General features: G+C 38.4%; 1 protein-coding gene across 3 annotated transcripts; it reads left to right on the forward strand.

Moving 5' to 3' along the window:
* Positions 1 to 4,887: 4,887 nt before the first annotated feature.
* On the forward strand, positions 4,888 to 11,116 carry c21h3orf14 (chromosome 21 C3orf14 homolog). 3 transcript variants are annotated; one of them, XM_037532074.1, is made up of 5 exons: positions 4,888 to 5,275; positions 7,142 to 7,214; positions 7,685 to 7,808; positions 8,987 to 9,055; positions 10,162 to 11,116. In XM_037532074.1, exons 3-5 carry the CDS (start codon positions 7,716 to 7,718, stop codon positions 10,351 to 10,353), a joined length of 354 nt encoding a protein of 117 aa, XP_037387971.1. In that variant the 5' UTR covers positions 4,888 to 5,275; positions 7,142 to 7,214; positions 7,685 to 7,715; the 3' UTR covers positions 10,354 to 11,116. The 3 variants fall into 3 exon arrangements, with proteins under 3 accessions (XP_037387971.1, XP_017566069.1, XP_017566085.1); XM_017710580.2 differs by lacking the exon at positions 7,142 to 7,214 and having other exon boundaries at positions 4,888 to 5,106; positions 5,207 to 5,275; XM_017710596.2 differs by lacking the exon at positions 7,142 to 7,214 and having other exon boundaries at positions 4,888 to 5,106; positions 5,216 to 5,275.
* Positions 11,117 to 13,148: the final 2,032 nt, after the last annotated feature.

Raw genomic sequence — 13,148 nt, forward strand, 5'->3', positions numbered from 1 at the left:
CGCATCCTCGTGTGTTCCCTCGTGCATTTCCTTTGCTCCACCTGTGGTGCACCATGTCCTCCTTCTTATTGCGGCTCCAGGGGACAGAAGCAGCAGGAAAAACACACGAGGCAAGGTCACATCGCACCCCCCGCCCCGCCAGGCAGGAAGTGCCGGGGGGCCCAGCCCATCAGAGACAGGAAGTACAAAGTGCAAACCAGCAATCGCAACCCACCCCACCAACCAGGAAGTACACAGAACTCACTCGCCCCGGTGCATACCAGTGACGAGGATTTAACCTCGGCCTAAAGGAAGATTTCGACATTTCAGATACAAGAATGAGGATTTCCAGAAATACATGATTTGTGTCATTCCAGTAAAAATGCAGACAATCATACACAATGTTCTTGCTCACAGACGAATGTTGAGTTTGGTCTCTGTATTCAGGCTTTACTTGAGAAAACCATAAGGCTTGTGAATGTGTCTTGTGTCTTCTACACACAACTCAAACCTAACACGATTTTTTTTGTTTGTTTGTTTTTACACCATTTGAAAACGCCAGTACCTGTGTGAACATTACATGTCTAATGACCAAATCAAAATGGTCTTAAAAATAGTTAATGTATAAATGTGTGACAAACTAAAGGAAAAAACAATATAAAGTATCTTAGTGAGGTGTTATTCCACTATGAGCCACCAGAATAGCTTCAGTGCACCTTGCCATAGATTCTCCCTGAAGCTGTATGGATGGAACACGTTCTTTGTGAAAAAGTGCCATTTCAGCAAAAATGCAGACAATTGTACACAGTGTTCTTGATTACAGACAATACAATGCTGAGTTTAATCTCTGCACTTAGGCGTTACCTAAGGAAATAATAAGGCTTAGAAGTAGATATTGAAACTTTGAAATTTGGAATAACAAAATTCTTTTGTATATCATCAAAAAGTGGTAATACTTTTTTGGTGTTATTGTTTTTTTTACGCCATTGGAAAACAGCATTCTTCTAAAAGATATTCCCTCAACTGATGTTTCGATGATGGTTTAAAGTGCTGTCTAACACATCAGTCAAAATCATCCTTATATGTTAAAGTGAGTTGAGATTATATCATATAATTTACATAATATTCATACTTAGTATTTAGTCACCCTATGTACCCTGTGGGGGCACCCTGGAAGGGATCACTCCCATTAGGATAGAAATATTTCATTATAGGTGAACATGCACATGAACTCTCCCACCTCTTTTTACACCAGTGTCAATTGGTGGAACTAAATTGCTGTGGGCTGAATAGGTAGATATATGAAGAACGTTGGTTTTTGTGACATACACACACATCTTCTAAGACATTTATCCTTCTGGGTCACGGGGGCAGCTGGAGCCTATCTCAGCAGTCATTGGGAGAATGGAAGGATACACCAGGACAGGTCACAGTCCACACACTCACCCCTAGGGGCAATTTAGTCTGACTAAACTGTGGGAGGAAACCCACGCAGACATGGGGAGAACATGCAAACTTCACACAGAAGGGACACTGGTCACCCAGCCAGGGAATGGAACCCACGCTGTTCTTGCTGTAGCGCTGCAGTGCAACAGGACTCACCACAGCCTATGGTTATGTTAGGTATGTTACAGGTGTGGTTACATTAGGGCTACCAACAAAAACATTCAAGCATTCTTATTAAAAATTCTTAATAGGTTTTGTTTTATTTATGCCCTTTAAAATTAGATTAAAAAATCACTAGTAGTTTATTAAATGACAGACTTTACATGAAGACAGACGCTTGCCACATGAATCTGTGTCAAAGAAGCAATGGCAATTTCACCATCAATGAGGAATGCTTTAACAGCCAATCAGGCATGTTTACTGGTGCACCCTGAAAACACTGCAGGCATTCACACATTGAAGTAAACACATCCATCAAGTGCTAAATAATCTAATATGTGTCTAATGCACGACAGGGGAGGAGTCCTATTTTAATACAAGTGTCAGTATGGAGTGAGCGAGAGAGGGAGAGAGAGCTGTGGAGAGAGTTGCCGTGCTTATTCCAGTACAGTTGGCAAGGCTTCAGATGTTGTATTTTATCCTCGGTGTAATGTGTAAAACTCATTATACCTCCGCACACGTACGCACACACTCACAGAGCTACTGTACATAGCATAACAATGCAGAGAGCTGATAAATCATAGCGGCTTTAATCAAACCACAAAGGCAGAAGATCACAGAATAATCAATCACTCACTTTCTCTCCGTCTCCCTCTCTCTCTCTTTCTCTCTATCAGCATGTCTAAGCACTTTCCATGGGTAATATGATTCCACATCATTTCAAAATATAATTACCCCCATGTACTCTACTGTGCAACGCAGAAAACACCCCTCATTTATTTCATTTCCAGTCAAAACAGCCACTAAATACAAGTTATTGACTTTTCTGTGTAAGGAAAAACAGCAGAAGAAATTCAACAGGAGGCTAGATAACTTAAGATAGTATTAAAGTTCTAAAGTCTTATTTGCTTATCCAGTATTTTGTGTGCCTGCCGTTACCTTTATTACAGTTTCCGTTCTTTTCAGTCCTAGAAGTTGGTTGCACTTTCTACTTCTCACCAGCCAAATAAACTCAAACACATTCAGCAACATTGAGGCCTGAAAATGAAATCAGTGGCTGTTTTGCATAGAAATGAAATAAAATAAGGGAGGTATTTCCAAAATAACACTGCATACATTTAGTTAAAAAACACAAGGTTTTTATGAACACATTTACAGACGCCTAGTTGTTGAGAGGCTAATGGAAGCATGTATGCGTGTGTGTGTGTGTGTGTGTGTGTGTGTGTGTGTGTATCAGTGGCACAACTTGGATTTTATGAGCCCCAGTGCTAAAGAAATGTCCCCCATACAAAAATTACTATCAGGACATAAAAAATGTAATTTGCTTGTTTACTTGCTGTTATCTGAACATGGTTACTGCAGATGTGATTAATAAACTGAAATAAGACCTGTCTGTGAAGTGTCAATAGAAGCTAACAGGTGAAGTGTGTTATTAAGAATATGAGGTTAAAGTTGTATCAAAATTTATATGAAAGGCCCAGTAAAGATTCTAGGGGGGGTCCTGATTGCCAAGGGCCTTTGGGCTCCAGTGTGATTCCCAAGCTCCCACTATCATGGCAAACAAATAGAAGCATCTATGTTTGTATGTGTATGTGTGTGCATAAAAATGAAGGCATGTATATTTTGTGTTTGTGTGTGTGTGTGTGTGTGTGTGTGTGTGTGTGTGTGTGTGTGTGTGTGTGTGTGTGTGTGTGTGTGTATAAAAATGAAGGCATGTATATTTAGTGTTTGTGTGTGTGCGTGTGTGTGTGTGTGTATGCGTGTGTGTGTGTGTGTGTGTGTGTGTATACAAATACAGGCAGATATGTTTTTTGTGTGTGTGCATGTGTGTGTGTGCGTGTGTGTGTGTATACAAATATAGGCAGATATGTTTTTGTGTGTGTGTGTGCATGTGTGTGTGTGTGTGCGTGTGTGTGCGTGTGTGGAAGGGGATACTCGTTGGGGTATATGTGTGTGCAGGTGTCCCACCACTCCACAGATTGATGAAGTGGGACTCTAAAAGGCAGATCTGATTCTGATCCCTGTGGACCTCTACACAGTACAGACTTTCAGTGTGATGAATTATAAACACCTGAAAATTGAGAATATGATGCTGCATGTGACATTTGGAATGACCTCTAGAGACAGACAGAGAGAGAGAGAGAGAGAGAGAGAGAGAGAGAGAGAGAGAGAGAGAGAGAGAGAGAGAGAGAGAGAGAGAGATTGGTAACACATCTCACATCTGAAAAGAACAGCCAGTTTCTTTTCTGCGCTTTTCTCATAGCTTTTCTGTATTACTTATACAGCCATAAGTTAAAAGTCATATAGTTGAGCATCCCTAGCTGGGCACAGTGTTATCATGTTTAATTATTTCCCGATATGTTACATTCGGTGTGCATTCAAATGTGCAGAACTGTGTTCTCTTACCTTATAACAACTACCTAATAGACAACTAATGTAACAAAATGTAATTTGCCTGGATGACCCAAACTTTTGCAAAAACATCCTTACTCACTGTTGTGGCAAGCAGGCTGTATACTTAGAACAAATTTACAATCTTTTTTAAAAATATTGATTTTTGATAAGTTCCTGCACACAGTGTTTTCTTTCTTTTTTGGCAAATAACTATTTCTTATGCTTGTTCTAAATATACATAGTCATAAAGTTTGATTCTGACCTCTTTTATTATCTCACAGCAGATTCATGTTGTTGCTCAGGCACATCAATGGAATTTATAGCCCAGCTGAATGAATTTGTGCATCGACTAGTCAGTTCAAATGCAATCATTTTAAATGACTTCACTTATTCTTTAATGACTCTGATCATTTTTAAAGGCAGACAGACTGGAGTGTTCTCAGTGTGTTACACAGAGCAGAGGAGCTCCTCAGTGCCATTTTCAGGCTTATTCTGCCACCTGCTGCTAAAAACCGGAGGTGGCTCACGGAGGAGCATGCACGTGAGAGGAAGCCAAAGACAAGAGATGTTATGGAGTGTTATTGTGATCTTTCAGGATATTTCAAGTACTGTATTTTACTCTGACACTATGGTAGACTTCATAATGAAAGTGCAGAATCAATTTTGAGCAGAATGGAAGAAAATCGCGTTGAAATGAATTTGTTCTCATGAAACTTAAACCTTAATCTATAACTTTCGATGTGAATTTTAGACTCTGAAGGGGGACTTTCACAGGAAATAACATCATAGAAAGAAAAAGACAGAAGCATTGTCCTTCCCTGGTCTCACCAGCAGATGGCTCCCTTTCACGTCTAAGAACGCCTCCTGTTTACCAGCTGATCCGCTATAAGCCAATGATCGAGCTGGATCTGTGTAGCCATGGATACGGTTGAGGCTTTCAGTAGCGGTAGGCTAAGTCTGTGGTCTGTGCTGCTGGAAAAATATGATTATTTCTTTAAGCAAACTAGTTTTACAGTCCACAATAACACGACTATCGTGTATCGTGTCCGACCAAGAGGACGCAGGTGTGCTGGTTTGTTGAGCACTGAAACGAGCCCAGAAGAGGAGGAATGAGCCCGGCTTTAAACAGTAAACAGGCCCTCGTTTGTTAGTTAGCTAGCCCGGAGGAAAGTCATGGGCAAAGAATAATTACTGTCAAAATGAAGTTTGTTCTCATTTAACCTCTTAGTTTTCTCAGCATCCGAATGGCTTCTAACCCCTACGACGAAGTTCAGCTCAACAAGAAACACGAGGAGATGTAAGTCCTGCGTTTTGCCCTGGTGACCCAGTAATGTTAGCTTAGCTTAACTTAGCTTAACTTACTGATCAACCCTTTTGGGTGCTGTGTAAAACCTACATTAACAATCTCCACCAATCTGAAGAACCATTTTACCATGGAAAGAACCCATGGGGAAATGGTTCTTCAGATTGGTGGAGAATGTGAATGTATATGGTTCTATATGGCGCCAAAAAGCGTTCTGCTGCTGCCCTTTCTGGTGCTATATGGAGCCATTTCCAAAAGGTTCTATATTGAACCATATACAGCACGTTCTCCAACAATCTGAAGAACCACTTCACCATGCAAAGAAAGTGCGTGGTGTTCAGCAACGTGTGAAACACGCCAGTGAAAAATCCTATACAGTGTGGTGATGGAAAGAGATTGATACTGCCTGTGGAAACCAAATGAACAACAAAATCAGTGCAAATCCAATATATTCAGTCTTTTTTATGTCAGAGGGTTACAGGCTGATTCTCCATTGGCTCCCTACTTTCATATATAAGTCTGCACACGTCAAGAAATTATGGGTTCTACACCCAAACGGTGCTGTCAGTGTTATATAGGCAGTTGTGTGGCTAAAAGCGTAATATAAACAGCTTTCTGTTCAAAATATAATGCACTATTTGTGTGTAGAAGATAGAGCTGGGTAAAATGTTATTACGATACTTGTTTTTATGTTTATTTTTATTAACATCTGATAAGTTACAACACACAAAGTAATGCCAGATATTAAAAATACTCATTTAGAACCGCAAACATCATTCAGCAGCAGGACTTTTCCTTGCCTGTGCTCTGGCTTCCCAGTCAGTTAAAAATAAGGCTTTGCTATAGACACAAACTTTAAGCTGTCAGAATGTCTTCTGCATACCCTCCACACTACAATACTGTCAAAAACTTTGAATCAGATTACCAGTATTCCTCATTTCACACAGTGCACTGCACTAAATCCAATGAAACAGGACTAATTATACTGTCTTTCTGATCAAACATGCAGTTGGAAAGTGGTGATGTACTTTATCATGGTAATGATATCCATTGTCATATTGCCCGGCTCTAGTAGAAGCTGTTCATGACTTATATAGTGCACTACACATGAAAGTAGGGAAACATTTAAGGCTCAGCCATAATGTCACCAGTGTTTTCTGCTCTTGCATAGTTTAAAATGTTTTTTTTTTTTAAAGTAACTTTTCAAAGAGAGTAGTTATTCCACCAAGATGTGTGTAACCAGAAATCAGCTTCTTTTATGGCAGTTTTCCATAGTACAGTATGGAACAGTTGCAAATCTGTTATCATGAATTTTGTTGACCGTTCCACTCTGTCGTGAACTGTACAAAATCTAGGTACTCTGTTGTACTGGGTTGTATAGCTGGAGCTAGAAAAAGTACAGACCACTGTTTGTGATGTATCTTCACTCCAGTAAGACACATGGGGGGCAGTTGTGGGCTGGAAGTTAGGGAACCAGCCTTGTGCCGGGAAGTTTGCCGGTTTGATCCCCTGAGCCCTTGAGGTGCCTTTGAGCAAGATGCAGATAGGGCTGCCCACCGCTAGGTGCCGATAGGGCTGCCACCACTCTGGACAGGTGTGCTCACTGCCCCCTAGTGTGTGTCTTCAGTAGTGTGTATGTGATGTTTCACTGTATGCATGGGTTAGATTACGGAGGTGAAATTTCCCCATTGAAGGACTAATAAGGATCTCTTAATCTTAATATATCCATTACTGAAGTCGAACAGCCGTTGTTCCTAAAAACACTAGTGGACCAGAATTACTATTTGTGACGTTTCGTTTGAACCCCAACGCTAAGTAAAGGGTAAATTCATTGTTGCTTTTGTTGTTTGTTGTTAACAGTAGTGTTGCTTGAGAAATCAGGTGACCACAACACAACCTCCAGAGAGTCCTGCCTAGTTTCACAGATATTTGGGTTAGTAAGTACTGTGCCATAATGCACTTCCTACTGGACATGTGCTCTTATGATAATTTTGTATAGTGGAACTGAAATAATGTAGTTAACCCCTGAACAATCCAGGTTTATTTTATACAAAGTCTTATTATTCAGTAACTATGTGGACTTGCAAACAAATGGAGCTATTCTTAGGTTTTAGAAATGTATAATACATGTAATAATTGGGCCTGCTGGTAGGCCCATTGCTTGTTAAGAGGTTAAGAAATAATGGAAAAATGTCTATAATGTGCTTATTTTCTTGTATGTTATGTGCTTATTCTATTACATCTAAATCATAGCAGTAAGTTTCCTTTTTTACTTCATTTTTAACCTAAATTCTTAGGGAAGCACGCTTGTTTTGCCCTCTGTTCAGTCAGTTGCAAAATGTTTTTGGCTAAAAGTGGATCCACATCACCTCCTCACTGTCTTATGGCGTTCCTGTCTTGCAGTTTGGGGAGAAGAGCTGTTTTACTGCAACAGATGGAGATTTGCTATGAACAGCAGAAAGCTAAGAAAAAGAAGCAGGGCATGATGTCAGAAGCGGCACATGAAAGAAACGTGAAATTATTGGAGGTACGTTGTTTTTAAAGTATATTAAATACCTGTTCAGAGACGGCACGTCATTGTAATGATAAACCAAAATATATGCTCAGTAACTGCAACTGAAGTGGCTGAGGCATTTCACAATCATTAATAGTTCATTTCCACATAAAGACTCCCGAGTCTTTTTGCATTCGCTCTTTTCACTGCACAGTTTGCTATTTTCCTTGTTATGACACTTGATTCAGCTCATGAAGGGCTTGATAATTAGCTGCTGGCATGAATCAGCTGTTAGGAAAAAACTCCACAGGAATAAGAGTGAAGCACACTATTATAAGCCCACTATTAGTAGCAAACAGAACTAATAGGCTGATCAGTTTAAATGATTGATTTGAAAGGAATATTACAGTTTTTCAATCTAATATCAGTTTTTTAACCTTATCCCAGTCTGCTACATCTGTATCTTACAATCAGTGAGTTTCCCTGCATTTAAAAAAGAACTTGAAAACCACATATAGCAGATGTTAATGGTTAGTCACTGGGTTGCATGGATAAATGCAACTACATAATGCAAATTCAAGAAAACTCTCTAAAAAGCTCTAAAAAATAGAGGCAGTCATGAGAGAATTTCTTATCAAAGTAATTCTTATTCAGTTTTAGCTATCGGATACTAAAGCAGCAGTAAATAGGGCAGTACTGGTTACTTTCACTTTCACTGTGATTTTCTGGTATTCCATGAGGAAGGAGCCTATAAAAATCCCACCCATGCTTTTATGTTTAACTCATTTCCACAAATTCCGCCTTCTGGGGAGTGGTCACATTTACAGTTTACAGATACTTTTGACTGAAGAAGTTTGTAGTTGTTGTACAAAAAATGTACACCTAAGTGTTCCAGTGATGGGATTCAGCATCTGCCAGATGGCTTCAATTACAAATGTGTTTTTTCATTGTTTTTCATCCTTTGTGATAATAGACAGAACACTGTAGCAGTTAGAGATTAGGTTGAAAAACACTGAAATATTTCTTGAATATTTGAATCTGAGAGAATATTATATGTTGTTACTGTCTCCAGCCCTTCAAGACAGAAGCAGCTGTGCCATAATTTAAAGGAGATGAACAGCATCTGTATGCAAACCTTAAATAATATGAGGGATCTGTTAAATATGTTGGATCCACTGTACAATTATATGTTCCACTGTTTTTTTTTCCAGGATTTCCAGAAAGTAGAAAACTGTCTTCGAGCACGACCACTCCTGCATCCTGATGTCCTTAATCTTCAGGTATTGTGCCTTGCTGGTTGTTTCAAATTAAGGATAACTCAAAATAGTGACTTTATAGAGTCAAACTCAGTAGAAGCAGTCTCATTTGTACCCTGAGAATAATGTGATATTGCAATGTGTTGTTCAACATTCACCAGCTAATTAACATTCTGTCCAGCATAAGATATAAAGTAATAAGCCACGAGAGATCAAGGGGTGTTGTTAGGCAAAATGCGAAGCAGTGACAAAATACAATATGATAAATCACTCAAATGTGCTGTATAATGGAATAATGTATAAATTAATCTATTTTTAATGTCAAGCAACAAGCAATTCTTCCATTAAGCTTTCCCACTAGGAATTTGCATTCCCAAATTCACACACATTCATCCAAGCATCACAGTATTTGCCTATAGTTTTTCTGATCACTTGAGTAAATGTGGGTCATATAAATAAATAAATGGTGTATAATTCATATAAAGGTTTTCACAGTTATTTCAACATGCTACATGCTGGAAAGCTGTGGATAACACAGAGATTATCACATTTCCAGCGATGTAATCAATATAATTTAAATGAACTATATAATTGATAATGCCATTTTTTTGTTAATTTTTTATAATGGGATGGTTTTTCCTCATCTTTTCTGAATATTTGACTGTAGAAATGTGTCAAAATAATATAATAGAAATTGGGAACAGAATTGGGCTAAATTAAAAATCTTGATATGTTTGTTCTCATTTCTCAGAGTACTCAATTTCTAATTTTTTTCTCCCTTGTTTTTTTTTTTTATCAGAGTTAACTAGAGTACATTCAAAATGAATTGAAAAGTATATCAGGTTCACATTCACAAATGTCTAGTTTTATTGCTCCCTACATGCCACCCCAAAAAAGTCCAAATAATGTCCAATAATAAAATATTGAAAAAGTTTGGCCTAACAGTAAAATTGTTGTATAGTTGTTTTTGTTTTTCATAACTTGTCGTATTCATACAGAACTGAGTTGATTTGTACAATCATGTGCACTAATCCTACAGTATTTCATAATGGCTTCAAACATGTTTCAGCCAATTTTAGATCAGTTTTATAATACTGATTTTATCATGTTTTTACATGTTGTATGCTTAGACTCGTTACTGGGCCTCTGTGGAACGGGACCTTCCGGAATGGGAGAACTACTTGCTGGGGAAGGGTCCAGCACCCGTGACTGAAGGGGGACAATTGCGAGGACTCCAGGTACAGAAAGACACTCGGCAAGACTCCTCACCTGCACGGAACAAGGGCAAGCCCCCTCGGCCCAAACCCAGAACTGATGTGTGACAAAGCCTATAGCGCTAGTCTGTCCCAGAGGAGGGGAGTTGTCTGCTGAAGCCTCATACACTTATGAATTTGAGATGCACAAACCATGATAACCGGGGTGGATTAATGAAGAGTCGTTAGACAAATAGCCACACAATATTCATATTGCTTGGAATTTTGGACATTTTGTATATATTTTTTTAGTTTGTTGTTTTCCAGTATTTGTAACAGTTGAGTTGGACATACCCCCTGCACACATGTGGTTTCTTGCATGACTCATTTTTCCATTGGAAACATTGCTTTCTCAGTAATTCAGTGAAAAAGCAATTTATGCTGCAGTACTTAGCAGCTGATTTTTGTATATCAGGAATAAACGTCACAGTCTAATATACTAAAATATGCTGCTGAGAATATTACGGTGTGGCAACAAGGAAATCTATTTACAGCCACAGACTACGCCTGTGCTGACCGAGCTGTTAGATGTTAGATAACGTGGATAAATTAATAATTTATTGATATTTACAAATATAATGATGTTAAATTTATGTTCCACACCTGTCTAATAAACTGCCAAAAATGGTGTACAGAGCTGTCCTAGTAGCAGATAGCAGTAAACTCCTTGGAACCACTTGTTTGCTTCGTCTTATTGTTCATAACTTTCATATTTCATAAGATACATTCAAAAGGTGGGTGTTGTATGAGGCTCTAACTGTCTTCCTTCCAGTCAAATAAATGGGTGATGTAATTTTAAACCCTCATAATAAAAGAAGCTGAATTCACAGTTTTTGTTTCTACTGAAAGTCGACCCACTTTTACACAAATCTGGGCTATAAACTATAAACAAACGGTGTCTCTTCAGTGATCTGCTCTGTAAAAGTAATTTTTAAAAAACAATAGAAAGAGCATCTAAGATTTTTGGCTTTCAGCAGTAAATTGTAAGTATATAGCAATATATGTAATCATAAGTAAATAAATAAAAATGCATTTATTTAATGCAGTTTCTGAATAATTTGCCTTATGATTTGGTCATGTAAAATCAATTGGAAAAACCAAAATATACCCTGGAGAATAAGAGGTTAAGAGGATTCTGGTTCAGTGAAGCTCCATTGATGCAAATTATGATTCAAGTTTATAAGATAAAGACTCATATCAGAGCAGGTGAACCTATGGTTTTATGTGAGGAGCCATTAGTCAGGTGTGAAGAGGCAGAATTTGGAGGCAAGAGGACATTGACAATTTGCATACTTGTGCATAATCATATGTGTTAAAGGAGTAGTTACATGATTCTGAGGTGCATACATGATTTTCCACTTATCCCAAATGCAGACAATCAGATGTTTCATGTCGACATGGGTAGAACACAGTATGACTCACTCTACGCTACAGAAATAGAAAAATAACTTTGTGTAGCTAAAAGAAGGGCAGTCATTTTGGATGAATGGAATCACTACTTTCCTGAGGCAAAACCTAGTATTATTCCGCACAAGATGACCAAAACTGGGTATTGTGATAATTCAGAACATCAGATTTTGCTAAATCCTTTTATTAATGTAATTTGAAGAAAAATGTGAGATTTTAGCCTGTTTTTCTGGGAAAAGTTTGGGTGACTATTGACTTTTAGTGTTGGTTAGCACCTTTAGTAAACAGCTCTGGTTCTAAACCAAATAAGGAAAATTTGGACACCAAACATGTCTTGGCCAGTCGACTGCCTTCAGGATAAGTTGAAAATAATATATTTTTTTATAAATATAAAAAATATTTTTTTTCACCAGAAGGTGAACCTTTAAGGTTTATTGATGCACCTTTGCCATTTGTAGTAGTTTCCTGATGCTAAGCAATAATACATCAACGTACTTCATCTGTTATTCAGCATAGATTATTTTTTTCATAGAATTTAATTTAAATCATGACTTTAGAGGTACTTTAAATAGTAAACTACTTGATGTTTATTACATTGCTGTATCTGTTGCTAATAAAGAGCGTGCTCTTATTCTAAAACATGGTGGGGAACTCCAGTTCTGGAGGGCCAGATTTATGGTAATTCTGCTGGTCTAACACACCAGATTAAACGCATCTGTTAATTACTGGCTTCATTTGGTGGGCTAGAAGGCGAAAATCACTAAACTATGCTGGACTCTGGCCTTCACTTCACCACCTCTACTCTGAAATCTCGAGGACGGTTTCGGCAGTTCTGTGAAATATCAGGAAGCGTATATTTCCTGTTAATTTCCAGCTCTGCCGTATGTAAAGTTCCAAAGACCATACAGTGTTAATGATGCAGTCGTGATAATTCTGTTTTAATCAAGATTACAGCAAGTTTTAAAGTAGTGCTGAAAAAGTTGAAGTGCAGATCACTTGAACTTCCTAGCACCAAGTGACTAAGACACAGAAGTGTAGAACTGAGCCCTTATTTTAGACGTGCCAGTGTCAGTACAGAAGCATATCTACGCCTAAATGCAGCTTCTGGCCACCTCGACCCAGCATCCGCAGCCTGGGCGGACAGCGAGGGGAAGTCCATATGGGCTGTGTGTGTGGGTGAGCTGATTTCCTTCTTCCCTGGTATGTGTTGTGAGTAACAGATTTCCATAAGATTCCTGTGTATTTCCAGTATTAAATATAACTAACCAGTATGCTGACTCGCCTAGGAGTAAATGAGTGGAGAATATTTATGGGCTGCAGTACAATTCCTTATTTTTTGTTGTGCTTGTTTTAAATGTCTCGGAGAAAGAAAGCTCTCAATCAATATAAAGTAAATGGTTTTGTTGTAGTATAAGTACAATAGTACTAGTATAATGCACACTTATTATATTTCTATT

This window comes from Pygocentrus nattereri, chromosome 21 (genome assembly GCF_015220715.1).
Source record: "Pygocentrus nattereri isolate fPygNat1 chromosome 21, fPygNat1.pri, whole genome shotgun sequence".
Classification (NCBI taxonomy): Eukaryota; Metazoa; Chordata; class Actinopteri; order Characiformes; family Serrasalmidae; genus Pygocentrus; species Pygocentrus nattereri.